Source organism: Lonchura striata, chromosome 1 (assembly GCF_050655825.1).
Source record: "Lonchura striata isolate lonStrDom1 chromosome 1, ASM5065582v1, whole genome shotgun sequence".
NCBI classification, from domain to species: domain Eukaryota; kingdom Metazoa; phylum Chordata; class Aves; order Passeriformes; family Estrildidae; genus Lonchura; species Lonchura striata.
The window spans coordinates 52,924,920-52,942,377 of NC_140703.1; the positions used below are offsets into that span (position 1 = coordinate 52,924,920).

Below are 17,458 nucleotides of genomic sequence, written 5' to 3' on the forward strand. Positions count from 1 at the left end.
AGGGATAAATGAATACTAAAGCTATATACTATGCCTTTCCTATAGTGAAAGTCAGAGTTAAAAGAGTTTGGAGTCATGTTTCTTAACCCTTGAAATTAATTGATCCTTTTTTTTCCCTCCCATTTATTTAGCTGTATTTGGTAATGATCAAAAACAAGAAGATAGGAGGAAGAGGCAAGAATTTAGTAGTTAGCTTTTTTCATTCTTTAATGAAATACTTCTTGTTTCTTAAAATGCTTCTTGTTAGTTGGCTCCTTTGAAATGAGAAGATAAATTCCTTGTGGAAAACTCCTCCATGTTTTATTGATTGTTTGCAGAGCAAAACATAAATTCTATATACAAAAATAAACTATGAGAGCATGTACATGCATGCTTGTTCTGAATTCTTTATGATATTTATTTTCAACACTGATCATTCTTTGTGATATTTGAATATTCATGTGACAACCTAGAGGTTATTTACATGAACTGTAACAAGAGGAAACCAGATGAAAGCACTATAAATCCTGTGAATAAGAACAATATATTATCATTTTTATATTTCCTAATGTTCTGAGTTTCAAGTAAGTAAAATTTGTTTGTAAAATTTCTACTACTGGGGAATATTGTCCCATTTCTTAAATCAAATTGTAGGTACAATAAAACTTTCATAAGCATGTTATAAATTGCTTCCATCTTTCCTGTATAAATAAGATGCTGCGTGTTCGTAAATTACTTCAGAATTACAGCAAAGCTTTGGATTAAGTTGTAAACATTATAACAATGTATCAATTTTATCATAATTGCTTTGAAAGTACAGATTATGATTGAAAGTTGCCCTTTTTTTTTTCATTTGATTCTAAATACATGCTCCTTGTCATGCAATTGTTTTACTTGTGTTCTGACATCTTATTCTACATTTTCCTTCTACTGCCTGTACATTTTCAGGAAACGTAGAAGGAAGATACAATGGCTGTCAGACCATACTCTCTTCCTTTTACTCCAGCACTAAGGGTAGAGGTATTGTACCTGCAAAAAATAGTAACTTATTTACATGTGAATTGTGGATTATCTCTCAACATGCGGTTTACTGTCAATAGAGTTATTCTTTCTCTGGTTTATTACCACTTCATTTCTATGCAGTAAGAGAGCAGTAGCCTTTTCAAAACATACTATTACTAGGGCAGCACAGAGCTGAATCTTTAAATAAATACTTTCACTATCTAAAGCATGCATCCTTTGTTAGTGGGTGGGTTCAAGGGAGTTTGTTCCATTCTAGTAAAGTAATATTAAAAACTAGTAGTGAAATATCAATATTAATGTGTGCCAGTTTGTTAACATATTTTAACATATAAGTTAACATATGTTAACATATTGTCAAAATATTTTAAAATATTAGATGAGTTTATCAAATAATTTGATAATTTTTTTATTTGACTTTGCAGGTTTTTAATAAAACTGAAAAAGCCAGATTCCACATATATTACCCTATTGTCATAGGTGTATTGATTATGTGACTAAAGAAGTTTCAGGAGCCAACTCTTTTCTGCTCAATCTGATCAGTTCATATATGTCTGCATATGCTAGAGAAATGTAAAATATTAATAGGAGGTCAATGAGTATTCACAGAGCTCTCTTTGCCATATGGCCCCTGTGGAGGATAGAAGGCCCTGGCTAGCTTAAGCCTGCCATATGGACCTGGTGGAAAAAGGTAGGTTTCACACACAGAGCAAACCTACCATATGGACTGGGTGGAGCACTCAAAACTCTAAACATTCCTTGTACACCAGGGCCTTTTACACAGAAGAATGTAAAAACATACATAATACATTACACACAAAAGCCATTGAAAAATAGATCAATTGTTTAGGTTTATATAATGCTTTCAAGCAGTGACCAAAACTATATAAATAATCAGGGCTTATTTTGAAATAGTAAAGAGGACAATCAATCATTTACAACTGACTTTTTTACTTTGCATTTAACATCTGTTGTGCAATGGGACTGTACAATGCCACTCTTAATGCTGTACAAAGACAGAACATACAAAAATGGTGATAAGGTTAAAGCAGTTTCTCTGAATATATTCCCTTGGTTTCTTTTCCCTCCTGCTCTTAACCTGAAAAACAAATTTAGCACACTGTGCAAAAGTTGTGAGGCAAGTCCTGGACTTAGAAATGTCTTCCGTACTCTTCATCTTTTGAGGAATTGAAATTAAGCGTAGGATAAGATCATTGATTCAACTTTAGTTCCTCTATGAAGAGTGTGATGTTACATAGTGGTGTCTTCTTTAATAGACAAAAGACATAGTAAAGTAGGATAGAAAAATTATCATCTTTCAAACCACTGGACCTAATGATGAAACTTGCTACATGTTCCCATGCAAACATATCTGTATTTTCTTTAGTTTTAGTTGGTTGATTGGTTGGTTGGTTGGTTTGGTTGGGTTGGGTTTTTTTGGAAAAAAAAGCAAAAGTCAGATCAGGACCACTTCAGCTATGATTTTGTCAAAATACAGTAAAAAAAGAGCATGAAGTAAAGATGTATTTTTAGATATTTTTTTTATTTTTTATTACTTGTTTTGATAATAGTTCAGATCTGGTTTTCACTGTTTTATATGAGAAAATGAGTCTTATATGTGAGAATGAATAAGGAGAAAAGAAGTCAAGATCTGTTTTGTTCTGTAAACAGAGAGGTAATCTAGGCTGACTTGTCCCCTCAGATTTCTGTCACAATCTTTTCCTTTTCTCAATTTTATTTTTTTCTTGTCTGGTCCTGTAATTTCAACAAGCAAACTAATTTCTTCATATCTTGAAAGGGGAAGAAACTACTGAAACAAAGACACTTTAAAATCAATCAGTGCTACTGAGGAAAGTGTTTGAGTTGTAAAAGAAAAGTACAGCCAGCAGTAGAATCAGCTGAGTTGTGGACTAGCTAGGGCAAAGAGAAGACAAAGACAGTGGTCATGAAAATAAAGGATTTGGATTTTACCTTTTGAACTCATTGTGCTAAATATTTTATAATTGTACTAGAATCTGGTATACAACCAGCTTTCATCAGTGGCACTGACTTCCTTTTCAAAATCTGAATAAAAAAAAAATCACTGAAGTTGCTGTCTCAATCTTTTGGGTACAGGTGTTCACAAAAGCATTCAGGGTGGTCATTTCCTGATGAGACTCCTGCTTTTTTTTACTAGACAGGCTAAAAGCCAACCTGTTATTGGGATACAGAATAAAAGTATTATGCTTAAATATATAATGATATAATCAGGTTGAGATAATAAAGCTTGTACAGTCTGTTTCAGTTTGTGTAGGCAGTAACTGTTTTCACAGTACAATAATGCTAAAGATCTTTTGATTTCTGTTTTGTTTATTTGCAGTTATCACATACATACATTTTTGTAAAGTCTTAGAGAACCTTTGAACCACTTTTGGGATTTGTGTTTTCTTTCTGTTACATAACATTTATAATTGCTTCAGAATTAAAATAAAGAATTTTTCAATTACATTATTCGCATAAACATTGAAGCAGTTACAGAAGTTTTGGTATGAAACAAAATTAGTAAGAAGAGCTGGCCCTATAGTGGAGATGATGCAATGTATATTTCCTTGATATTGTATGATACAGGTAAAAGACTAAGCAAAATATTTAATTTGCATGAAGGTCTTTAACTGGATCCAAAAAAAGATTTTAATTTACTGGCAAGTGCATGGCATGCTTGCTGTATAGGATTCTTTAATTTTCTGTATTTAATGTAAACCAAGCTGATCCATGTTACATGATGACTCCAAACTATTTTTTATCTTCTTAAATCAGTGCTGAATGTGACTCATAATGCATAAATACATAAAAGATTTTTTTTTTGTTTTCTCTAATATGTATTCTGATATATTAGCATAAATTACATATTCTAAGACATGAAAAAACATGCAGGCCAAATCTTACTTTAAATTGGATGCCTGAAATGGAGCAGAAAACATTAGAGGTAAAACTTCTATATTATTCTATCAGTGAGCATCGAGCTAGTGAATGCCATAGAAATCTCACTAATGGACATGTTCTGGCAGCTTGTTGCAGATGTTTGATGAATGAATTGCAAGAGAAATCATATCAGATGTAAAAATGCTTGCCTTTTCATTCTGAATTTTGTTGCTGAGCACTCTGGGGTTTAGGGGTTTTGTTTGTTTATTATTATGTATTTCTGTGAAAACCAGATATTAGGATATAATGTATAGGCAATGGTTTGAGAAATGTGGCTATAATATTGTAAAGGACTGTTTCTGATGCTATAAACTATGAAGCTCATATTGAACTCCCATAGGCAGACAGCCAAATTTCTATTAGGATATCATAACCATATAATCCAAACTGTGTACATCGATTATTGTCTACAACATTTGCATCTGACTACTGGAACTATTCCATAGATAGAAGCATTAAGGGTGTTTATTATATCTGCTACAAAAAATATTGTGTAATAATTTGGAAAAAGTGAGTTAAATATACTCCCTTATGCAAATTTTGGTGTTTCAGCCACAAAAATAAGGAAGCCTCTGTGTTATACTGCTTTATGGTATTAAAACAGCTCACTCCTTTTGTACTCTTCCTGGTGAGAGTTTGTCAAAACAGGATGCTTCACATCCTTTTGTTTTTAATAACAGTTGATATATTAGGTGGGAAGAGAGTTAAGACCAGGAGTTACTAGATCAGGTATTTCTGTAAAACGTGTGTGTTGCTATTTGTGTGCTCAAGCAAAGATTGGACACTCTGCTGAACCACTAATGATGGAACACCTGATCCCTTGACCTCTCAGAAGTCTGACTGCAGGGCTGGACCGGCACAGTCCCTTTGGTACTTCGTTTTCAAAGCATGGCTCCTTCCCCTGCATTTCCAAAGCATTTAAAGCTTTTCAATGTATGTTCAGAATAGGTTCGCAAATTCCTGAACCTTTTGCTCAGTAGCCCCACACAGCTGTGTCCATCTGATTTGGTTCCTGATTATTTTATTTTACTGGCATCTTTGACACTAATATATCCAGAGCAGGAATTTTGGCAAGGCAAAAGCTCAGGAACAGCTTCCCTTAATATGTTTCTGTCTTGTTTAGGCTGGTCATCCTATTCACTAGTCTGTATGTTATAAGTCCAAGTATTAGAGGTAATTGCTAATCTTTTGTTGAAGAGGTTATTAAAATCATGGGCAATTAATGGGATCTTGCAGGGAAATGAAGAGAATATGAATATATATGTTTTTAAATACTGTGTATCTGCAAAAAGCAGTGTCCCTGGACATTTTATGTATTTATCTAAAATATGATATTTTCTCATTTTCATTAAAAAAAGACAGTATTCTATATGAATATTCAGTTTAACAAAGCAGTTACATTAATCAATAGATCCAGTTTTACATGTTCTGACCAGATAAACATTTTTCTGCTGGAACAGATGAGCAGTGTAAGCTGCCATAAATGAGAAGTGTTTGATACTTCTTTTGCTTTCTCTGTTGAACTTCTCTGACATATTTATTTGTGAAATGCAGTACTGCTGACTTCTGTGCTGCCACTTTAGACCAGATACCAAACATGCTTGGTCAACCTCATCTGCTTGCCAGCACTCTGAGGATGAGGGTATGGGACAGGTTATGAGTTGCTGAATGAATGACAGCTGCTGAGTGTTGCTCAGACACATTACCATATATTCATTGTTTTTTGGGCATCTGATTCATGCTGTCAGCAGATTACCAAGAACATGTGCCGTGTGACACGGTAGCAGGAGCATTAATACTCAGGCCCCCATAATTGCAACATGGCTAGATATGGACTGCTTGAAAACACTGGCTTTTTGGTTCTTTCCTGAAGAGAATGAATATTAAAATTATTAACTGAACATAGACCAAGGAAAATAGTGTGAATACAATGCAGTTCGAGGTATTAACATAAACCCTTCATCTTCAGAGAATTACAAGTTACCAGCTGTGCTCTTATCAAAAACTCCCTTCTTACTACTGTTACGCTTACAAAAGAGGAGTGCTGTTATTTTAGATGACAATGAAAAAAATGGTAATATTGTTGATATTTCTTATTTTTAAATCACCTTAAATCCCCAAATAATAGATGCTTTTCAACTTTCATGAAATATGTCCAGAGGATTATTAATACAAATCATGTGGTCCTTGAAATGATCCAGTAAAATCTAGCAAAATGCAATTGTTATATAGTCTATAATGTTTTTCTTTTGCATTTTGCTGTAGCCATATGGAGGCAGTTATAGAGAGGAATGGGCAGCAAAAAAAAAGTATGCATACTGTGGATGCATTGCCTTGTGTATTGCTTTTATCTGTTGAGATGTGCATATTTATGTCCATAATTTTGAAAATGTGAGGTTTAGTCTACAATACATTCATTATGCAGCCCTAAAGTCCAGTCCCTAATTTGAAGTTTAATCAGGAATTTAGTTTATCCTGAAAATACTTGGCTTGATCATTTGATTCAGAATATATTAGGAAAGCTGGATATATGATCAGGGAGACAGCTTCTGAGCCAAGGCAATAAGGAGATTAAATAGCTGGTTTTGTGAATGTTGGGGTTTGATTTCCTAACCAAATATCACTTCACTGCATAGATGATCATGGACACCCCTCAATGCCACTTTGGAAGAAGCTGAGAAGGACTCTTGAGAACCTATGGGGAAACACATTTGCAGAATCCTCTGCAAACATATGCATGTAAGCAGTTCTTGTAGAATTGCTACAAAGCCAGGAAACATTCTTTTTAGCACTCAGTGTTGCCTAGCTGATGGAGGGGAAATAGCAAAGTACTAATTGGGATGTTTGACATGAAGTGGTAAAATACATTTATATTTTTTTCAGCATCCAAAGCACAGATGGCCTTACTCTGCATCCGATTATTGCCAGTAGCATATCAGGATCTCTAAAAAAGAAATAATGGGCATAGTTCTTACAATTAAAAACTACAGGTCATAAAATTATAAAGTGCCTTCTTTTTATACTAATAAATTGTTAAAATGTAATAAAAATATTTAGAATAACTTTTTAACAACCATTTAATCTTTTAACAATAATTTCATCTTTAGGAATTTAGGGTTAAGTTCTTAATTTATTCAGAGTTAATGATTGTTACTGTCAGGTGTTGAAGATGTGTTTTATGGTATATACAGAATCATCCCTGACTATCCCATTCCCTCTTTTTTCCTAATCATTCAAGGCACTTTAAAAAATTGTGTGAAAAATTCTGTGAGTAAACAGGATACTTTTTATTATGGGGACAGAGAAACCATGTAATTTTGTTTTGCATGTTATATGTTATGATGCCAAAATACACAGAATAGAAATACCACTGGCATTTTAACATTCCACTGCATGGTAAAATATGCTTGTTTAAAAATAGGAATGATAATTTATTCTAGAATATTGTGAAATCCTTAGAATAAATAAATAAGCCAATACTGCTTGACCCAGCCCTAATCAGTAATAGGCTGCAAAATAAGATAAAGGTTATTAAAATAATCCTTTTATTGAAAGAGAAAATTAGATAAGTTGTGCTGATTGACTCTGAGGCCCTCCTAGGGACATGTAAAATGAAGAATAAACTCAACTTGATCTAGTCCAAAAAGCCTGAAGAAATCCTCACAGCTGGAACATAACCACTAATTACATTTTTGCTTTTTGAATATATATTGGTAGCTCTTTCTGTTCATTTTTAGTGATGCTATACCCATAATTCCTTAACAAATTAAAATATATGATCTTTAGAAAATGTGTTTTATATATTTGCTTTGACAGCTGTAAATGTCACTTACATTCAACTAAAATTCTTGAAATACTGTAAGAATTATTTGTGCAAAATCTGTTGTATGTAAAAACCAGCAGTTTAGCTGTTTTGTTTATTTCTTGTTGAGTCAGTATAAATTTCTTGCTCCTGGGCAGTCTTTCTCTTCCCCTCCTTCACCTCATAATCCCTGTTCTATTATTCCTTCCCAAAGTGTTTGGCCACCATGAGTGTCCTTCCCTATATTCCCAACTTTCTATTTCCTCACTTCTTTATTACTCCCTGTCTTTTGCCAAGTCCTCTCTGTTTCAACCCTTCCATGAAGGGTTCTTCCAGCCAACAATACGTACCTTTTTCCCCCGCTCTATGCTTATAGGTAAATTGTCTTAAGAGGCATTGGCATAGAAGGGGTACCACTGAACTTTAGAGATAGAGTGATCCCAAAAGCTTTGTTCGAGAAGTGATTCTCCATCTGGCTCTAATTTGCCATGCTGGAAGCAAATCCAACTGCAATATGATCAATGAGCCTGTGAAATAGTGAAGAGTGATCTGTAGAGATCATCTGTAGATCTGCATGTTCTTTAAAAGGATTGAAGAAATACTGGAAATTAATTGATTTTTTTTTTCCACAAAGGAAGAGCATCCAGTTAGTACATTAAGTTTTCAGTTGTTAAAATCTCCAAGAATTTTCAGGAAATATGAGTCTTACTCTTGGCAGGAAAGTCCTGCATCTGAACCTATCTCCAAAGTGAACACATAAAACTAATTTCTTATATCCTTTTATTCCTGTGTAGTTCTTTACATCAAGTGAAGGTGTGCGTATTTGGAAGCCATGCCACCTGGGAAAATGGTCCACAATGGTAGACTTGATACATAGATGAGTGAGTTCTGTAAGACCTACCTGCAGAAATATATGTGACTGCATCAGGTGCAAAGCCATTTTGTGCAAAGCCATTTTGTGTAACATTCAAGAAACTTTATAGCTGTGATACTTTCCATGTAGGTTTTGAATTTTTAGTCATATTTCATTATTAGAAAGCTCCTACTCCCAAAGTCCTTAGGCAAAAATACCAATCCAAAAAGCAGAACTCAGTGGACAGCATTTGCAATGGTATTAACTGTGAGAGCATCAGCCTCTTTGAAGTATTACAGAAACATTAACCAGTCAGTCAGTCTACTTGAATATTTAATTTCCAGCTGCCACAGTGCAAATGTTTTAATTTCAGAGTAATTTGGTGTTCTGGAGAACTGTTTGTTTTATAAAAAGAAGTAAATAATTTGTAGATTAAAAAAAATAAAAGGAGTTAATATATATATGTAACTATTATCAAATATATATACATCTAACTCTTCTAATATATTTATAAGAATTTTATAAGAATTTAAATATATTCCTTTTATAGTTGATAACATCCTTCACAGTCATCTTGCATTGCCCCCTGCTACATGCGGGGTTAATCTTGAATGACCAAATCTATAAAGCAACCAAATTGTATGGGAGCTGGTCAGGAGGATTTTATTTATTTGTTTGTTACTTTCTTTCTTTCTTTCTTTCTTTCTTTCTTTCTTTCTTTCTTTCTTTCTCTCTTTCTCTCTTTCTTTCTCTCTTTCTCTCTTTCTTCCTTCCTTTCTCTTTTTCTCTTTTTCTCTCTTTCTCTCTTTCTTTCTTTCTTTCTTTCTTTCTTTCTTTCTTTCTTTCTTTCTCTCTTTCTCTCTTTCTTTCTTTCTTTCTCTTTCTTTCTTTCTTTCTTTCTTTCTTTCTCTCTTTCTTTCTTTCTCTTTCTTTCTTTCTTTCTTTCTTTCTTTCTTTCTTTCTTTCTTTCTTTCTTTCTTTCTTCCTTCCTTTCTTCCTTTCTTCCTTTCTTCCTTTCTTCCTTTCTTCCTTTCTTCCTTTCTTTCTTCCTTTCTTTCTTTTCTTCCTTTCTTTTCTTCCTTTCTTTTCTTCCTTTCTTCCTTCCTTTTTTTCCTTTCTTCCTTTCTTTTTTCCTTTCCTTTCTTCCTTTCTTTTTTCCTTTCCTTTCTTTCCTTTATTCTTTCTCTGCCTGAAACTATTAAATATTTAGATTGAGAATATGAGAACCCCATGTCCTTTTCTGTTAATATAAATCAAGAATTACTGATCAGTTAAAACAGAAAAGTTTCTCACACTTGAAACCTTTAACAGCGAGGAAGGTGAAATATAAAGCTTTGTACTAAAGAGTTTTTGACAACATAAACCAAAATAATACTTAGCCAAATGGAATAGATTGTTTCTACAATGTAGAAAAATTGTATGCACCAGATTTATGGTAATAAAAAGTAGAAGCAGAATCCTCTTTCATCATTCAAATGGTAAGCGTGAGCCTGTGTTAGGAACAATACATGTGCAATATTTTGCAGAGAACAGAAAAGCCTCAAAATGCATTGCAAAAAAAGCAAGACATTATTACAGAATGGTAGTAATCTGTATAGTATTTTTTTTTCAGCCAGCTATTATTGCTTGCTTTCAAATCCTGGCAATATCAATATTTTCCAGTTTGATTGGTGACTGGTCTGAACTTACCCTACTTGCTTTTAAGAACAAAGACAAGAGAATGGCTACCTCTATTCATCTATTATTGTTTAAATAGCTGTCACAGCTTCTAGGATGTCTGTTTCCACATTATCTGGTGAAAGAATAAAATAGAATGGCAACAAACCAAATACAGTGAAATATGTTTGTTGCATTTGGCCCAAACCAGCTGCTGTTTACAGATAAAATCTGGTTTGAACAAAACCAGGTGAATTTTGGAAATTGAGGAACAATGGATGGAGTGGTTGTAGCATTTACAAATATTTTAAAGCTATGTGTCGCATTCAGACTTGCCTATTATGGTGATTTAGTTCATATGTCAAGACACATATTCATCTCTGCCTGGATACTGTAGAGGCTTGGCTAACAGCTTGTCCTATCCTTGTTTATTTGTTAATTTATAACATCTCTGTTCCCAGCACAAACCAAGGCAGTCCTGGACACTTCTTTGTTCTGCCATGTTCTTTCTTTTTTTCTCCTCCTCTTTCTTTTCATTGTTGTGCTCCCCACTCTGACAGTGAAGTTTTAGATTGACCCTATTTCCCCTTTTGCCCTGACTTCTCTTCTAACACTTCCTTTGATGTGTTTAGACTGAAAATACCAAATCTCTGTTTCCCAGCAAGGGCTCATAATTTTGCAGCATTGGTCTGCTAGTAGTAGTAAGAGGAACATTGCAGCAGTTTAAAAGATGCTAGGCTAATGATTATTTGGAAAGAAAAGATATCTCATCCTTTAGAGAAAAGAGGACTTGTACAGGAATTAAGTACTTTTAATTTTTTTAAAGACAAGAGGTCATATTATTTTGCTACTAAGATATGTGGCTATGTTTTAATTGGCTGTGTTTACAATGTGGTTTTTCTTAAAAATGCATTTTTTTGAGATTCCCTCAATCATTGCTTATCTCACATCCACAAATATCCACACTTCCTGTGTATAATATGTACATTTGCTCTGTTTCAAACATACTCACACTCAAAGTTTATTTCACATGGGACATCAAGAAAACAAAGTCACATTAGTCTGACTTTTTTTCTGAGTTGATATTTCATTAAAGTAAGTTCAGAGTAAGTTCATCTCTCTAGTTCTACCCTTCAGTGTAAATTTGTTTCTGTTATATTTTATAACATAGTGGGTTTGATGTTATTTTGAATTCATATAATTTTAGTCTTTTTTGAGTTTCTTTGCCTATCTCAAAACCATGCCACACATTGTTAAAAAATATTCATAAACTTCTTGTGTTGAGCATTCACAGAGTACAGCAAGCATAGCATTAAATAAATTGTAAAGTAGTAATACAGTAAAAAAATTGATCCCTTCCTTAAATTCTATTACAATATCTGTGTTAGGAGCATTCTGTATCTCAGCAATTGCATGGAAGAGCAGTTTTTGAGTTAATTAAGGCTTACAGAATTTTTAAGTGGGTCAGTTTTATCTAGTATATCTTAAAGTATTTTGACAGTTTGAGACCTAAAATATCAGTAAGATTCCAAGTCGTCTTAGAAGGTAGGAGGTCATTGATCCATTTTCCTGGCAAACCTAGAGGAAAATGATGTCTTTTCAGTTTCCTTTCTCATTTATATGAATCAACTTCACCACGCATACTAGTGATTCGACTCTTTCCTGTTATATCATGCAAGAGCAATACCTTCACTGCAACCACTGATACAAAGAAATCTCTACCCAAAAAAAGTAAGGATGTAACATGGAAGAGGTTTTTCTTTTCTTTTTTTGTTGTTTGGGTTTTTTTTTAGTTTTTTGGTTTCTTAATTTTGGGTGAAATTCATTTGGACAAACCATATTTTCAATAGAGGAAAAAAGTTTACCTCTTCCTGCAGTAGATGCCTGCGAGAGTTCAGATGGATGAGTACCTTAAAGTGGACTGCACTCAGCCCAAGGGAGAATGCAACTAGGATCAACTAGGCAACTTAGATCAACTTTCAGATTGAATTTTAATGTACCTGATAAAATAAATAGAGAAGTGCAACCATTACTGAAATTATAATTAAATAAATTTATAAATAAAAAGAAATTTGACTACCCCAAAAGATATGTCACTTAAAATGGTCAAAGCCAAAATGGAAAAAAGTGAGTATGACAAACTCCTTTGCAGTCATACAGCTGTGCAGAGTCTGCATGACACCTGGGATACATTCTGATGTCCTTTCATTGTACTGAGTTACAGCAATATGTGTCAGTTAATGACTGAGCCCTTGGTAAGAAGAGTATGTATAGATATATGTATCTATTTATATATGTGTGTGTGTATAGATAATTTTCCTTTTGAAGAATTCAGATTAATATCTGGTGCAAAGAAATGGACCTAAATTTCTATATCATATGAACAGTAGCCTAAAAATGCTCCAGAAAGAAAAAAAAAAAAAAAAAAAACCAAAAAAAAAAACCAACACCAAAAAAAACCCCACAAATGAGGTTATTGAAGTTTCTCTTAGTTGTGGGGGAATTTTCAATTTCTTAATCTGTGCACAGATTATCTGTGAAACTTTAATCTTAGAAGTCTTCAAACTGTGCAAGTTTTTTCCCATTTTGATGTCAGAAGTGATCAGATCTGATTTTTACAAAGATTGCACTAAGGAGTTCAGCACTAGTTGTTAGAAGATGTCTGTGCTTTAAAAAAAATAGGCCAGTGGTTGTTACTGTGCTGTTAATTTCATGCAATGTTCAGAACATGTTTTAATTGTGGCAATCAGGTGTATTTTCTTAATGAAAAATGTATTGTGGGGCTTTTGTTGGTGTTGCAAAATCTGAGCTGCAAGTGAAACCATTAAGAGCAGGAAGGGTTAATTGTATGGGAAGCTTCGTATTCAAATACTTCTCATATACAAAATATATGTCATGCTAGAAAATATTCTATTGTCACTCCAAATAGAACACAAACTAAAATGAGATAATTGGGAAGGTGCCCATAAAGTCAGCCTGAATATATTATCACAAGTATATGTGAGATAATATTTGTTTTAAAAAGATTCTATGGCACTGTAAACTCAGTCTCATTAGAGACTGCATTTAAAAGGCTTATAAAGTTACTCATTAATGTTATCTTGTTGTATCTCCACAGCTTTTTCATTAAAGAAAATTCAGCAGAAAGCATTTTCTCCTGATAGCAGGAACCAATTTGCAATAAATGTTCTGGAAACCACTAGGGAAGCCATTACTGAGGTCTAATAAAAACAGACAAGCGTAACTTGTTCTATATTTTTGTTTCAATCACATACAGATGAGACCCCGCTCTCCACACCAACCGCAAGAGACAGCCTTGACAAACTTTCTCTAACTGGGCATGGGCAACCACTACCTCCGGGTTTTCCATCTCCTTTTCTATTCCCTGATGGATTGTCCTCCATAGAGACCCTTCTGACTAACATCCAGGTAGGCCTTTTTGTAGATTGGCTTAAAGGGATGGAGAGGAGCCAGTTTTGTCTAAATTAATAAAACCATTCTAGCTTAATCAGTTCATAAGATTATTTGGATCAACTAATTTACTAAAACTTTCCTGTAATTTAGGTTTTAAAGGAACCACAGCAAACAAATGAATTTAGAAACTGTCAGATACAGTACATAAAAATACAGATTGTATATTAAACTACAGCAGAAATTTCAATGTAAATTACATTGGTGTGTTTAACAACATTTGTCTTCAATGTTCTTTTTATTACAGGCTAATGAAATGTATCTTACTGTTTAACTTTATCTCATTTACTAAACAGAGAAAGAGTTCTTCAATAAATAGTTATTTCAAATTGCTAGAGTGGCACGGTAGAAATGATATTTAGAGCTATTTGAAATGTGTCTCCCATAAAAGCATTTACAAAAAGCACTTCTTTTATAAATAAGCTCATTTCAGTTAAAGTACTGTCTTCAAAGAATAGACTTCAAAGGGTATTACCGAGTTTTATACAAATTTCCTATTTGGTAGTCACACTGTCTGTTGTGTGTACAGTAAAACCATGTTCAAATATTATTTATAGTATACACTATGTATAGCTTGAAGCCAAATTGTTAGTGTTTCATATTAGAATTAAGAAATATTTTTTGTCCACAAATTCAGTTATCTCGTGTTCCCCATTTTCAAATTTTGCAACAATATGGTTGTATATTGCATGCAGAAACAAAATGATAGTGCCAGAAATAATACAGCCATATTACATATTCCAGAGAAACCTTGTCTGGGCAGCTACCAACTTCCAGTATGTCACCATATATTTCCTGCTCATTCCTGCAAACACATAAAATCAATTTTATTCTATCCAGCAAAGGATATGATGGAACAGGGCCAAATCCTGCTCACTTTACTGTCTGAAGCAATCTCATTAAAGTTTATGACACTTTAGAATTGTTTTATGAAAAGTATATGAGCCATTCATTAGTTGTGTTTTGAGGTGTAATAATGGAAAAATATTGCTATTTAAGAAGTAAATATTACTATATTTGACTGGTCTGAGAAAGCATATTTATGATTACTTTTTGTAATTCTAAGACTTAGCATCTTGAATATTTAAACCACAGACCAAGATAATTTGATAGCAGAATTCTTGGAACATATCTGCTGCAATCTGTAAAGATTGTACTTTTTTTAAAAGCAGAAATACAGTTAATAAATTTTTAGCTGTGCATACGTGTACAGGAAAGTTCTTAGTAATTTTTTTGACAAATGTTTGCACTTAATGTCTCTAGACAGCAACCTAATGAGCAAAGCATTCAGTATCAACAGGTTACCTAATCTCGATTAAATATGAGGGTGCTGCACTATTTCAGGAAAAATGACTAGGATTAATTTGCCAAGAATGTGTTCAGTTTTGTTTTACAGAAAATGTGAATGTGAAATTCAGTCATTACTTTTTTTTTTTAATACTCTAATCTTACCTGAATGAAAAGATAAAATAAAAGGCAACATGATAAACAAACCAGAAACTTTTTTATGCCTTCTCTTGTAGTGCTTTTAAACATCCTGCTCTTTACCTTGAGATTCCATATAATGAAAAATCACCTATTAGTGTAAAGTGGTGGGACATAATTTCTTTTGGATTTTTTCGGTATGTTCCCACATCACAATAAATGGCTTTGACAGATTTCTGGGAATCCTTTCATGACAGTATATGAAAGACATTTCCCTCCCTCTCCCTTGCTCCAGGTTTTTTATCAGGATACCATTAGAAATCTGCTTCATAAAATAAAAAATAAATAAAATTAGTTGATTTTCCAATCTGTGTAGAAAAAGTTGACTTAAATAGCGGTAGAGTATATTACAATATCATATGGATAATAGTGGCAATTTCATTAATCAATGCCATTTAAAATGGTTTCCATATTGCCATTTCATTGCTATTGCAATGAGAGGGAGTTACCCATGCTCACAAATGAGTTAGATACTGTGATGCTGACACTTCCAGAACAGTTTTAGATATTTGATTACAAATTCAAATTTGTCGATGGCACCTGTGGAAAGAGACAATTTTGTACCATAGTCCCTGATTACTCTGTTTTTTGTGACTTTGCTAGGAAATGCATAAACCCTACCTATGATGTATTTATTACCAGAATAAGAAGGATTTTTTCACTGAGTAAATGGCTCCTTGCTGTCCTTTGGACCTGATGCCTTTTGCATCCCTGTCAGTCGAGATCTGGTTTCCGTGGGGAGGTGGAGCAGTGTGATCCCTCACTGTTCTCTTGTTGCAGCAATGGAGCAGATCTAACTTCCTCAAATAGATTGCCAAGGGCTTCATGAGTGGATTTGGTAGACACTGCTCTTTTTTCATCAGGGTCACTCATGCTGAAAATAGGCATGTGTCCTTTCACTGAAAGGATATATGTCTGCTTTGCTTGTGAAATGCAAGTCTACATTTTTTGTTAGGTCATGGCTCTGGGGAGCACCCACAACATACCACACATTTTTCTGGAGGTAGCCTACATATTAGGGATGTGATCATCACAGGAATATACAGGCAAGGAGCTTCTGGCTACACCAGTGTGAATGGACTTGACAGTGGATGTCTCTGCATGATCTGGAGGATAGAATAATACAGACTTAGAACAGGATTAGAGTGTCCTATGGGCACTAGGAGGTTTAATTTTGACCTTTGTCAGGGTAAAAAGGATCCTAAGTTGTGTCATTGAAACAGTGTTTTTTTGGGTATGCAAATAAAATTTCTAAACATTTTGTTGTTTGAAAACAAAAGTGCTTGAGGTCCTGCAGATGCTGGTGAGCTCAGCTGAACTTGTTGCCTAACTGTAACTCTGTTTTAGTAGTCTGAGTAATTTTTTAGATGTGACCTCTAAGCAAAAGTGATTCTCTTTTCTTCCATCCATACTAAAGTTAAATGGATAGCCCCTGATCATGAATTCAAAATTTGAGGCAAATATTAAACTAGCCTATTTACTTTTGCTGTCACCATATTATTCTGTATACCATATATATGGGGTGTTTTTTTTACTTCTCCATAAATGCTTCTTTAAACAAAATATAACGTTTAATTATTTGCACATTTACAGAGGAGATAATAACAGTATACAATACCTGAAATAACCAGTGTTGTTCTTGCTGGAGACTGCTGAAATACAAATAATAAACTCTAAAAAAATATAATTAAGCAAATACACACATTAAAAAAAGGAATTAGATTGGGAATATATTTTCTTATTTGGATTTATATCTGCACATCTAAAAGGAAGAGAAAATAAATTTCCCAGGAGAACTTAAATCAATTGATATGTTTTTTCACAAAGTATATTTGTAGATTTCTTCTGGATTCAATGCTGGAAGTCTAAGCACAGTTGCAGGGAGGATGAAAGGTGGGGGAAAGTGAGTCACAGCAAAATGCTGTGTATGTGCTAGTGAGAAAGCTAAAGATGTCTCCATACCCCTCACATAAGTTTACCTTTTTGAGTCATGGCCTGATTATGCCAAAGTATGTTACAGCTACAGCCTTTCATGATGCTACAATATTCTTGGGTAGTAGTAACATTTTTTCAAGGTTTTAGAGTCTGAATCTCTACTGTCCCTGAACTGAATTTCCATTAATATCTAAGGGATGATATAGTTGCACTATGATAGCTGTATTTTTCTATCAAAACTGTATTGAATTGACACATTTTTATTGCTAAATATTTTTAAAGAGATATCTAAATTG

The 17,458-nt window shown here is 33.6% G+C and overlaps 1 protein-coding gene across 8 annotated transcripts in view; it reads left to right on the plus strand.

Annotated features, from left to right (window-relative positions):
- DACH1 (dachshund family transcription factor 1) overlaps positions 1-17,458 on the plus strand; it is a 352,983-nt gene that overhangs the window by 290,021 nt on the left and 45,504 nt on the right. For all 8 annotated transcript variants that reach the window (XM_021548063.4, XM_085576681.1, XM_085576669.1 and 5 more), the window contains one exon: positions 13,549-13,700. In XM_021548063.4, coding sequence (XP_021403738.2) covers positions 13,549-13,700 — 152 coding nt within the window. The remainder of the gene's footprint in view (positions 1-13,548; positions 13,701-17,458) is intronic.